This window comes from Rhinolophus sinicus, chromosome 17 (assembly GCF_057876585.1).
Source record: "Rhinolophus sinicus isolate RSI-liver-muscle chromosome 17, RSI-T2T, whole genome shotgun sequence".
Classification (NCBI taxonomy): Eukaryota; Metazoa; Chordata; class Mammalia; order Chiroptera; family Rhinolophidae; genus Rhinolophus; species Rhinolophus sinicus.
Window position 1 is genome coordinate 164210374 of NC_142517.1, and position 13556 is coordinate 164223929.

Consider the following 13556-nt stretch of genomic DNA (forward strand, 5'->3'; position numbering starts at 1 on the left):
CTCAAGTCTCTTTCCCTCTGGTAAGCAAGGAAATAAAGTAATAATTAAACACTAATGTCTGTCCATGGACTAATCAACCTAGCAGTATAGGGGAACAGAGGAAATTAACGTGGCCCTGAGCGGCCTCCCTAAGCAGGCAGTTCAAACTCTCTGAGCCTGTTTCCTTATCAGTAAAATGGCGATAACAATATCATCTTACTGGGTTGTTGAGGATGAAATGAAATGAAATAGAATGCTATATATATATATATATTTTAAAGTGCCTGGTATCTAGTGTTGCTTAAAAACGTTCTTGCTTACAAAATCCTCGCTTACAGAAAGGATACTAAAAACCTCTGGGGTCCCCCTGCCCGCACCCTAGGGTCGTCGGAAACCAAGGACCTGCGACCGCTCACCGGCCAGGCACTGGCCGGGATCCCAGCGCTAGCGGCCCGCGCGCCCCGGGGGAGGAGAGCGGAGGCGGGGCCGGCGGAAGCGCTCGCGCGCCGCTGTCAGCTGCGCCGGAAGTTCCTGTCCGGGCCTGGCGGTAACCTTCGGATCCTCGCCGCCTTCACTGCCGCGGTGGTGGGCTCTGCATGTCCGAGCCGCTGCCAGGCTTGTTAGCTGCCAGAAGTCGCCCAGGTTGCGGAGGGGGACGCTAAGAATCGCAGGGAGAAGGACCCGCGGGCGCAGGGCCGCCCAGCCGACATGTCTCTAGTGGCGGAAGCCTTCGTTTCGCAGATCGCAGGTAGCGCGTGGCCGCGGACTGCAGACGCAGGCCAGGGCTGGGGCGGGGCAGCCGCGAAGAGCAGCGTGGGGTTTAGGGCTGCAGCTTTCCCCTTGCTTTGTGGGCATTAGATGCTGGACCCAGGCCTACGGTTGAAGGCGGGTATGGAGTACCAGCCTCATATCACAGATGAGAAAACTGAGGAGGAGACACTTAGCCAAGGTCACCCTGCAGTGGTAGGAGTCACGTTTGCTTCCCCTGGGCGGTGCTTTGTCCAGCTCTCTGTTTGGTCGGGAGAGGCTGGGTGCGTGGAGGAGGCCGTGGGTTGGGATTGAGGTGGGGGGCGTGGCCAAACATCCCAAGGCTTCTTTGTAAGAGTGGTGGCAGCCTGATCGTGGGACCTAAACTGTAAGGTGATTGTCACTAATGAATAGCCTCTTGTCATTGAGGGGCCACCAGAGTTCTTGTTTCATCTCCAAGCGACACAATACTGCCATTGCTAGGTCTCTAGGATTAATTGAAACATTTTTAAATCTACCTGAACTTTTGAGAAACACCTTTGATTTGATAGACTGAACATTACTGATGTAAATAGACCTGTACTTTTTTTGTTATTGAGGTTTGTATTCACTGTAGTGAAAGAAATTAAATATTGTTGAGAAAGTGAGGAGACTAGACATACGTATTGTAGGTTGATGAGTAATAGTTAATCTTTAAATGGAGTTACTCTTCTTAGTGTTTTCAGTATAAGTAGAAACAGTCACCGGAGTGAATAGATACATTTGAAATAAGGTAGTATTTTGGAAATGGAAAATACTGAGTGTATCATAAAATTTGCCAAAATGTTTTTAATTGCCCTGCATTTGTGTGAACATACATTTCTTTTTTCGTTTTGTCACTTAAAGTAAATACATTGTTTTCTAGGAGAGAGGGAAGCTCCCACTAGATTGCAAACTTCCTGAAAGCAGGGATCATACCAGTTTTGTGCCCCACAGTGCCCTGTGCCCCTGTCAGTGCGTGCTCAAATATTTATGACCTGAAATAATGAATAATATTGAGATTTAAAACAATTATCTATATTTTTACCATTTATTTAAAAAAGTTACATCATTGATTTATTTTAGATTGCTATGTTAAAAAATCAACCATTTCACAGTGTATGCTGATGGTATACTGTATGCATGTGTTCCAATGTGTGCTTTCTTTTAAAGAAAAAAAATGATGAATGTCTTTTAATAAACTTTTAATAAGTTTGGAATTTTGCTTCAGTTTGTGAAGTTTAAGAATTTCTAGGCATTTTATCTGTCTGCCATCTTAGCTACTTGTAATGATCTGTTACTCTAGGAGGAGGCATTTAAAGATGGATAATTCAATAAATGGTGTTGGGACAACTTCTAGGTCATAAGACTGCTAGAATAAATTCCAGATGAATTAAAGCTCTACATGGGGAAATGCAAATGGACAGTGAACATATGAAAAGATGCTCTTTGTCACTAAAAGCAGATGACAGTTTTTCTACCTTGTCAGATGGGGAAAAATGAATATGATAATTTGAAGTACTGACAAGGGCATGGGAAAACAGTTACCCTCAAATTATTGGTGAGTCTGTAAATTGTTACCACTTTTGGGGAACGTAATATCACTATATTTATTAAAATGCAATCCTTTGACCCAGAAATTCTTCAGGGCATTTATCTGATAGAAACGTAAGGACCAGTATTTAAAGAAATATGCAGAAAACAGAGAATCATACAGCGATACGAATTGTAGCATGGTTTGTAATAGCAAAAAACCAGAAATGTCCTAATTATATATCAAATTGTGGTATGCCCACATTATTACAGATACTGAAAATGAAGAGGTACACCTATTAAATATATTAGCTGGAAAGCTATGCTTATTTTAAGTAAAAACAAGTTATAGAATAATATACATATAGTATGAACCCATTATTAAATAAATAAACCCTATTTAAACATGCATATATAAGCAAAAAATACATAGAAGAATATTCAATTAATTTTAATTAGTGATTTGAGGGTAATAAGGGTAAGGGCATTGGTAGAGGGTAGAGGAACTATATTTCTGAACTGTTTGAATTGTTATAGTGAGAATATTTTACTTCTGTAATTTAAGTGATTGTAATTTTAAAAATTTAAAAGGTTTTGTTTTGGCAAGCAGTGAAAAAAAGGGCAGCTAAAATAATAGCTTGTATGAAACCCTATGTTTGACTTGTAAGTGACTTATAAGTGTAACTCAAATCCAACAACTTCAGAATATTCTATTTCTGGCAGTAATATGATTTTGTTGGAAGAGGTCAGTTTTAAAAGATTTGAGATATATACATATGTAGTCCTATGATAACTGTTTTTGTAGTTGAGAGCTCTAATTTTTAATGTATTTAACACTTTGCTTATTATTCTTCCTTTCAGTGAGTGTGAGCCAACATACTGTTTGATATTACTTTTGGAAACATTTAAAGGCATCTTGCCTTTAAGGATATCTGTGATATCCTCGAAAGCCTTTCTTTTTTTTTTTTTTTTTTTTTTAAGCATTTATTTGTTTGAGCAAAAGTGTGGCAGCCAGGGAGACACAGATTTAGGTAGCAACCTAAATTGTGCTCCCCTTGAAAGCCTTTTCCATAAGGACACCTTTTTGGATGGCTTCTCTGAACTCCACAGTTTAAGCGAACCGCTTCTGTCTCTGTACTACCAGTGTGTCCCCCACCAAGTTCTCTCAGTTCTTACTCCTTACTGTGACTCAACGACTTATTCTCTCCATCTCCACTGTTTTTCTTGCTTGGTTACTGTAGTAGTCTCTGAATTTGTTTCCCTGCTTCCATTCTGGTATCCTTCCAATAGTCTCCATACTGCAGGCCTCAGTGGGGTTTTGTTTGTGTTATTTTTATTTTCCTAAAAATGCAAATGTGACTCCTCTTGTTTTAACACCTTCATTAGTTCCCCAGTGTCAGAAGGTGGAGTGAGGCATATAAGACACAGACTTACTATAAATTAGTCCAAGTCTGTCTCTCTAGGCTAATCTCTTGCCATTCCTTTCCTTGAACATTCGCCTTTCTAACCTACTTGTAGTGTCTACGTGTTGCCCTCTACCTGAAATGTCCACTTTGCTTGGATAACTCCTGTTTGTCCTTTAAGGCTCTGGGCACATTTTAACCTGTAAGTCTACCTGACATTTTTCCCTGTCAAATGAGGAAGGCTTTTTTTTTTTTTTAAATATATTCCTGAAAACATGGCCATTGTAGAAAATGAAAACAATCCAAAAAAATATAAAGAATAAGGTAAAAATCACCTAAAATCATAACACCCAGATTAAGACTTTAAAATCCCATCTTCATCATTTAAACTTTGGTGAGCAGAGTTATCTCTTTCTCCCTGAAATTATTTTTAAAAAATGACACAGATAACAAAATATGCATACTTTTTTAAATAGCCTGTTTTGTTATATAACATATTGAGATTTCTTTCCATGTCTGAATGGAATTATACATAATCATTTTTAAATGGTTGGATAGTGTTTGATTGTAATGAAACCATAATTTATCCCGTCTTATTCTGATGGGTATTTAGGGTGTTATTTTGATCAGTTCAACCAGAGAAGCAGAAGCAGTAGGATCTCTGCCTCTACGCGCGCAGGCACGCACGCACAGAGAATTGGTTTATGCTGTTGTGGGGCTTGACCAACCAAGTACCAAGTCTATAGGCAGGCAGCCAGCAAGGGGATATCCTGAAGGAAGAGAGAGCACAGGCAGTGCCGTCCATAGGTGCTGCTTGCAGTGTTTGATCTCAGCTGATTAAATCAGGTACACCCAGGATAATCTGCCTTTTGATTAATGTAAAGTCAGCTGATTAGGGACTTCAATTATACCAGCAAAATCTCTTCACAGCAGCTCCTAGGTTAGTGTTTGAATAACTGGGAGAAGGTGTTTTGTATGCTACAGAATGGCTATTGCCTCCCTTCTGTCTTCCCAATGTCTCCTAGAGAATATTCCTCGTGGCTCACCCTGATCAGAAGCATAGTGGAAAGGGAATTCTGGAAAATGTAGTTTAGTCTAGCCAAGTTGATGCATCCTAAAGCACAGGTATATATGATTTTTCTCTATATCAGCAGTGCTTGCGTAGACATATGTGTGTCTGCTGAGTAGTTCCTTTGGATAAAGATCTGAAAGTGGACGAGGAATTTGAATTGTTCTTTCAACTTAGTGATATGGAAAGGAATGGTAAATTGTGATTTTGAAATAGTAATTTAGATCTCTAGATGATGATATGGTAGACTTAGAGCTTTAAAAAAAGGATACAAATAGTCCTGGATATTGAATGGTTTTCAAAATCTTTTATAACAGGCTGTGTATTTTAAATTTTGACTTGCCTTTTTTCTTGTAATGGCAAGATATTCCAATATATTACTTGAGTTTCTATTTAAAAAAGTTTTTTTCTTTTCAGTTGTCAGTGGGTATGAGTGTATTTAGGGCAGGATTGAGTAGCTGCATTTGTGCTGTGTGACCACATTTGGAGCAGTCACTGAAACCAAAAGGATGGAGTACTGCACTGGACAGGCCTGACTCACTTGCCCATCCTGTGCCAGGAGTGGTCCAGGCTGCAGGGCTCCATAGTGCCACCAGACCCATGCAAAAGAAAGAGAGCGAAGTGTTGAGCACTAAACAGGAGAAACCTAGGGTGTTATCACCTTCAGCTTTCACACTGCCCGTGGACTGTGGGATGCGAGTCAGACCTGGGTACTTACTCAGCCACTTACTAAATGTGTGACTTTGGGCAAATGACTTGCCTTTTTAAACCTTTTATTTGCAGAATGGTGAAGATAATTATAGATTATTTAAAGATGATGAGAAAATATGTAAGATGCTTAGGATTGTGTCTGGCACACTGTAAGCACTCGGTGTTCATTAATATTATTGTGAGCTGTTTACCTGTCAGTTTTTCTCTTCTACTGGGTTTTGCCTCTAACTTCCTGTGTGAAGATACAAATCTGGTCAAGTTTTTAAAAGTTATTTATAAATAGAATATGTAATTTATTTCAATAATATAAAACATCTAAGTTATTACAATGATTAAAATTACTCCTATGACAAATTATTCTGTTTATTTCAAGATTATACATTTCGTGAACTCCAGTCATGTTTCTCTTCATTATAAAATTGAATTCTTGTTATAGTTATATACCGGGGATGCCAAAAAATATATACGCATGACTTGCATTCATCTTTTGCTATCGGTATATATTGAGTATTACAATTTTAATACAGTCTTTTTCTTAAAATGTGTACACATGTTTTTGGCACCCTCTGTATATACTGAGTCATTTTCAGTAGAGGCCTGTTCATTAGACATTGTCAGACAGTTTTAGCTTAAAAACATAACTCATAATTATGTGATTACTGATACTATGAGTAAATGTCCAGTTTTGAGCCACTGTGCTAGATGATTTATATACATAATCATGAATACTAACTACTGGATCCTGTTAGATAGGTGGTGGTCTTGTCTTGGATGAGGAAATGGAAGCGCCCTTAGTAAGAGAGCATAAAGGTTAGGAACCAGATCATTTGCGTAAGACAGAGGAACTGACTTCTAGGCTCGGCTCTGCCTCTTACTTGTTTTATGGTCTTGGGCAGACCCTTCTAGGCCATAGTTTCCTTATTTGTAAAAGGGGTATAATCTATTTAATATTATATATATTAAACGCCTAGTATAGAGTGGTATGTATTAAATGTTCACTATATGGTAGTTTCTATTTATTACCCAAGAGCCTTTGAGGATGTTATCCTATTACCATTTCAGACAGCAGAAAATGTCCAGTGTCTTTATTTTTATTAACTCACATGCCATCTTTTCTGAATGATCTTATTATTTTACCAGTGTCTTGCTATATTTTAAGCATATTGGTTAATTTCATTGTACTGTCATTATTAATCTTTTGAAATCAGGACAATATCTGTCTGTTCTTTATTTAGAAGCTCAAAACTATATAAAGGATGAAAAAAGAAGACTTGGAATATTTCATTTATCTCATTGTGAGCATGTGGGTGCTTAATTATTTAAATTTATTAATAACTTCAGTCTAGCAGTAGCATTAATTTATAGTATGATCTGGAAAAGTAGTTTTATGGGTTCCATGAAACCCATATATGTAAGCATCCTGAAAGTAAGTATAATCAAAACAGGCATGTTTAAAAATTTTTGTTTTTATATCAGTAATAAAGTGTTTCTATTCCATCCTGCTTCCACAGAAGTCCTGGGAAATCTGTACTTTAAAAGCATTTCACAAGGGTTCTAGGGGCACAAAGAAGTGGAAAACATAGGTTAAAAGTCCTTTGTAAAATAGAAGTGATCTGTTGTTCACAAGGTTTATTGAGAATGAAGAAAATGATAATCAAGGCTCTTGTATCTGCGTGTGCTAATATCTAAGGATGATAATTGCAACAGATAATTGAAAAAATAAAGATACTTTGTTAGTTATTTATACTCAGTATTCTGAGGATTCTCCAATATTGAGGAAGGCACTGAGGAATTATTGAGAAGTTATTGAACTGGCTGTCACATTTCAGAGAACCTTTTTAAATTCATATTAGTTACATGAATAGTCTCGTACTGTAGTGCTTATCAAGCTGGCACATGTGAAGTAGATATTGAAGGGGCAGATGGAGAAGCAAAGCATGGTCATCCATAGTAGAGGCAAAGTGCAATTTATTGACAGCAGTGTGGCGTAGTTTATCATACTTGTAGTCATGAATAGGTTGGAAGCCAAATTCTTAGAGGCAGTGTTTTGTTGCCTTTTAGAAAACTTTGATAATGATGTTATGATCACTTGAAAGGCTTGTTTCGGATCTTGAAATAGTCCATAGTTAAACATAATGAGAGTTTTTATTTTCTTACATGCTTTATTAACATTTTATACTCCGAAATTACATGATTTTTAGTTTTTAACTTAAAAGATTTTGGTGATGGGTGCCCCATAAAATTTTTCAGTCGCGTTTCTGGAAGACATTTGAGTTATTAACGTTAGCTCAAGCTTCCCATATTTGAGTGAAAATTGAAAGAAAACATCATCAAACTTCTTAACATTTTTCAAACATTTTTGAAATTTCTTGATAACTCGTTATCAGACGGATTGAAGATATCAAATGGAGATGAGATATTAAATTCAGGCTTCTCATTTTTTTGTTCAAAGACAGACGTTACAATATTCAGCAAATCCAGCTCCAGACATTTATATGTAGAAGTATTTGCCTTGCCAGTAAGAGAAATGCATGTTTTAATTTTTTAATGCTTTGTAAATGATCCTCTATTCTTGAACACTTTTCTTATTTTTGTATGCTCTATAAATGAATCATGGTTTTGAACTTTTCTACATCAGTAATAAAAATGAAATTTGATTGGCTAGTAATAAAGAAGATGTGTTTCATAAAAAAAAAATCATTTTACATGGCAGTTCCCATTAACTAACTGCTTTAGCAAAATAGAACCATAAAAGGCATTTCATTGTGCTTATACATTTAGCTACGTTTTTGTGCTGATTGTATATTTTTATCTCTCCTAAGAACTTTTATAAACCAAAGAAGTTTCTTTATGACTTAACCTGCCTTTGGATTTGAAAAAAAAAAGACTTTTGTTGTCTATAGTTGTGTATATTTATCCCAGTGAATACAGTGTCCTTAGATATTATAATAGAATTTTCTCCTCATGTCATATTTCATGACCTGGTCAAACTTAGAGCCCTGTCTAGAACCTCAGACAAATAAATTGTATCATTTGTGAGACAGGAAGAGACCATCATTACTCCCGCATTTATTTCTGTAAGGTAACATTGGCAGGTGATGCTTTAATGATGCTTTAATGAGGCCTTTTATTGACCTTCTTGTCTTTTGATTATTAGCCTTTATGTTATAGGAACATGTTTTGGAATCATGAATTATAAGTAATATTCCTAATTTTCTTATTTTATAAATTTAAAAAAGATACATCAATAAGAAATAGGGTAAAAATAAAAGTTACTGTATGTTTTTCATCAGACACTTATTGTTATTTTTATTATTGATCAATTTAACATTCTGGTTTGGCTAGTGAATAAGAGCTAGTTATGTAAAGTTATCTATGTAAGTGATAATTGATATTTATTCTTTAGTTGAGATTGTGAATTATTCTTGATTTATTTTTTCCTAAAACATACTTCTCCTTCTTACCATATACTTGTACTGATTTTCCCATAGTGTCATTTGGTGGCTGTTGGGGAAGGTAAAATAATTTTAATATAAATATTCAGAAAGGAAGATATGTTTTAGAAATCATAGAGTGCAGTTTAAAGACAAATAATAAAATATGTTTCATTATTTGCTGTTTTGGATTATATGGGTAAATAAGTTTACTGATCTGCCTTTATGGGTAGATTATGGTAAGATTTGAGTTTAACTAGCATAATTAAGTCATTTTTCTCTTGGATTCTTTTTTCTTCTCCTTTCCTGAATAATGTCATCAGACCAGAATTTATGGGGTAAGCCACTGTGTTCAACTGGGTTTCAAATTCTGGGGACGAGAGGCCAGGGAGCACGGCTGTGGTCAGGAAGTTGGAGAGTGAAATTTCAGCAAGGTAAAGTTTCAAGGTAATGGGTTAATAAAATAGAATTGACTGGAGGGTAGGTGGAAGTTTCAGAATCTATGGTTGAAGCAGTAAAGTGGAATTTATAAGTGTAACATGGTCAGGAGTTAGTTTGGTAACTGATTGAGATGAACAGAGGGAATTCTGAGGCTTCAGATGAATCAACATTTAATTGTTTCTTTAATGAAAGGTCTGTGACTCAGGGTAACTATTAAAATTATGACTGTTCAGTTGCTGTTGTAGTGTAGAAACCATACCACAAGTTAGGGGTGTAAATTTTATTACTACATTGATGGATCCTGTGGGTCAGTAATTCAGACAGGCTACAGGAGGATTAACTTGTCTCTACCTCACAATGTCTGGATGCTCAGCTGGAAAGACTCAAAGGCTAGAGGTGATCCAGCAGTGGAGGGCTGGAAACATCTGGCAGCATCTTCACTCACACGTCTGAGAGTTGATGTTGGCTAGGAGCTCAGCTGGATTGTCTTGTGCGAGTTTTACACATGGCCTCTCCATGTGGCCTGGGCTTCCTCAGAGCCTGTAGCCTCAGGATAGTGAGACTTTTCTCCCAACGCTTGTGTTCAAGCTGACAAGGGAGAGAAGCTGCATCCCCTTTTATGACCCCATGCTGGAAGTCTTAATGCATCACTTTTACCATGTTCTGTTGGTTACAGGAGTTACAAGCCTGCCCCAATTCAAAGGAAGGGGAATTAGACTTTTCTTGGTGATGGGGGTGAAAGGGGCTTGGAGGTTCTAGTAGAGCTTGTGGGACAGGAGGTACTGCTGTAGCCATCTTGAAGAAATATAATCTGCCCCAGTTACCCGCGTGCATGTACTGGTGCGGAGGGCTCAGCCGGGTCATTTTAATTAGAGCTGGGAAGTGACTAGTCCCACTCAGGACCTAATAGAGGTTCTAAAACTGGACAGGGGTGAGTCCCGGGGTGTGTCCGGGGGGTAGGGAGGTACTGCACACTGCAGTCAGTTACCTGTGGAGCCCTCTACACCAGCCGGGTTTGCTTTGCAGCGCACTTCCTGCCTGCAGCCACGCACGGCGCACACACTTTTTTTTGTTTGTTTCTTACTAAAAGCCTGTTTTATATGTGAAGGTCAATGGTAGCTCTGAGGCAAGTATATTTTTTAAACATTCCGTAGATGATTGAACTGAGCTCCTCTGGTTAGAACTATTGAACCATTTGGAGAGAAAGTGAGTTCATGAGTTTACACTGTTGAATTTAGTATACCTTATCGAGATGTTATCGTTCCTTAATTTGGTTTGATGGTTTTATTTCCAGAGTTATAGCAATTTTTTGCTGTCAGACATCTTTAGATAGCAAAAGACCTGTTTGTATTTTCTACAGAATGTTTGTTAAGTCGAATACCTAAACAAACGAAGCACGAATACTTGCGTGCTCTGCTAAGTGCTGGGGTACAAAAATGAGTAGCATGATTCTTGACTTTCATAAACGTACACCCATTGAAACATAATTTCAGTACAAAGTGGTGAATTCTATATAGAAATGCTAATTTAGGATGCCCTCACCAAGCATTTTACCTTCCTTCTCTCAGACTGGATTCAGGGTGTTAGATGTTTAGTGAACAACTCCTCTTCCTGCCCCCCACCTTCTGTCTGTCACTCTTGTGATTAATTTTTGGACCTAGTTCAGATTTCATCTCCTCTTGTGAATGCTTCCCTGTCTTCCTCAGGCAGATTTTATGTCTTCAAGAGGATTCCTGTAGTGCTTTAGATGTACTTCTGGTCTGATGCTTATATTCATAATTACTGATTGAGTACATTCTGTGAGCTGGAGACTGTATGTGGCTCTTACATAATTTATCCAATTTTATTCTTCCAACAACCTTACAAAGTAGGTAATGTTTGTCCTTTTTACAGATGAGGTGATTGAGGCAAGAAGAGGTCAAGCAACTTGGCCAGCCTCACTCAGACGATCAGTTGTAGAGTTGGGAGGGGAACCCAGATATGTCTGTGTTCGAGACCTATGATTTGCCCCCGCACCACCTGTGTTCACTTATTGTATTGTAAATGGTGTGTATCTGTCCCCTCTTATTCTCAAACTCCATGTCCCCAGCTCTGTGTCCTTCACCCACTCAACAAAATTAGATTCTAGAAAGCAATGACAGTTTTATCTTCATCTTTATCTTTTTATTATAGTCTCTGGTACATTTTGGAAGTTTAATAATGTGTGTGTTCAGTTAAATGCTATACATATTTTTTTTTTCCTTCGTCTCTGAGGATTTTCTACCCTGACTCCTATTCATGAAGGGATTCTGTGATGGTTAGGTTATGTTATCTTAATTCTTGTGGGTAGTTTTTTTTTTGTTTTTGGTTTTGGTTCTGGGGCATCTTACAGTGCCAAGATTTCAGGAGGTCAAATCCTTTGTAGGGGATCCTTTGTTTCATGGCTAGCTGGGAGGAGTTAGGGAGGGGTTCTTTGGTTACCTTGCTTAGTGGGAGAGAGTGAGTATGTGTAAAGTACTTAGACTAGTGAGTACATAGTAGATACTTAAAAAAATAATAGGTGCTGTTATTACAGTGATTGTGTTTGGCTTAGAGTAGCGGGGAGAGTTGCTCCTTAGTTTGAGGGAAATCTATTTTCGGTTTTCCAGGATTAGATTTAGAGAACCATGAAACCTGTGAAGGTTAGCATTGTTACATTGCTGAGGCCTGATACTTGCCTGGGGCTGTTTGTCTTTTCTCCGGTTTTTGGCCAGAAATTGCACTTTTAATCTTAACTAGCTGTTTTTGTATAGTTCTGCTAGTGATCTCATATTCATCTCTGTTTCTGAGAAAAACTCAGACGTGGTGTTCGTGTTTCCTCTTTTGTGAATTTCAGATTGCCATTTTTTAAAAATTCAAATTTTAAGTCCTAGCCACAAGGTTCATATCTATTCATAATCACATGTAATTGGCCTGCTTTTTATTGGAATTTAATGAAAAATGGTTGTTCATTTTTATAATGGGACAAAGTCTAAACACAAGCATTTGAGAAAACGATACGTGCATACTTACTAAGAAAGAATGGAAGGTTTTAAATTTAACTTATATTCACTTTACCCTGAGTTATTGGCTTGATGGTGATGTGAATTTGTTTTCTGGACCCTTGTTAACTTCCACAAGTTTGTCGTTTTTAGGAAACTGATCCTTGAATACCATTTTGAAATTCATCTCTAGTTTCACATAGAAAGGTTTAGATGGTTCATGTTCAGGTCTCATTATTACTAACTTAATTTTACTTTCCTTATTGATTATATGTAATGGAGAAACTATCAATAGCCACTTTGGTTCCAAAATAAGTGAAGCCTCAGTTCATTAATCCTAAAGGGCTTATTCTGGAACAGTATAAAGTTACCCCATGTTACTAAGCTATGCTGTAAAACATGGCTTTAAGCCATATCCACAAAAACTTAAGTAGAATAATACGCGTAAAATATTCTTGAATGAAATTAATCTACACAGATCCTCACTACCACATTCTTTGAGGCAAATCAGTGGAAGAGGTGAAAATAACTTAATCTTATTTCAAGTGCATTCTGCGTCCCCAGGATGGTCTTCTTTGTGTGGCGTTCACAGTCTGTCTGCAGCGGATTTACTGGGAGTGCTTGTGGCAAGTTTGGATTCTTGGTCCTGATCTCTGTAGTGTTATAATCTCTGAGTTTTGGGTTTGGGAGAAATACACAATTTTATGAAGTTCCTCTGGGGATTCGTTTACACTGAGGGTTGAACCACTGTTGTAGGATGATTATAATTGCTTTAATTTTAATAATTCATTATTACCTAAGAATGTTTACTGTGGGCTCTGTAAGAGGTTAGCTAATTCAGTTGTGTGTTCACTGACTGGAGCCAGACTCCCTGGGTTCAAACCCTGGCTCTTGTCACTTACTAGTAGTGTGACTTTGGGCAAATTACTTATGCTTGTGCCTCAGTTTTATTCTTAAATAGGGATAATAATAATAGTGTCTACCTTGTACAGTTATGAGATAATTAATATGTCAGGGCTTAAGTGCACAATACATGCAGTATGTTAATATTTTCTATTTAGCTCAGCTTTACTGAGATATAATTTACATACCCGTTTAAGTGTACAAGTCAAGGATTTTTAAAGTATTATTTACAGTTATAATTCTTACCATAGATTAATTGTAGAATATTTCCACCGTTTCAAAAAGAAATCCCTTGCCCATTTGCAGTCACTTTCCATTC

General features: G+C 37.5%; 1 protein-coding gene across 2 annotated transcripts in view; it reads left to right on the forward strand.

The window, feature by feature from the left end:
• Positions 1-522: 522 nt before the first annotated feature.
• MTX2 (metaxin 2) overlaps positions 523-13556 on the forward strand; it is a 56554-nt gene continuing 43520 nt past the window's right edge. The window contains exon 1 of one of the 2 annotated variants that reach the window (XM_019739340.3): positions 523-727. In XM_019739340.3, coding sequence (XP_019594899.1) covers positions 688-727 — 40 coding nt within the window. In that variant the 5' untranslated portion in view covers positions 523-687. The remainder of the gene's footprint in view (positions 728-13556) is intronic. The other variant, XM_074338403.2, reaches the window with a different exon arrangement.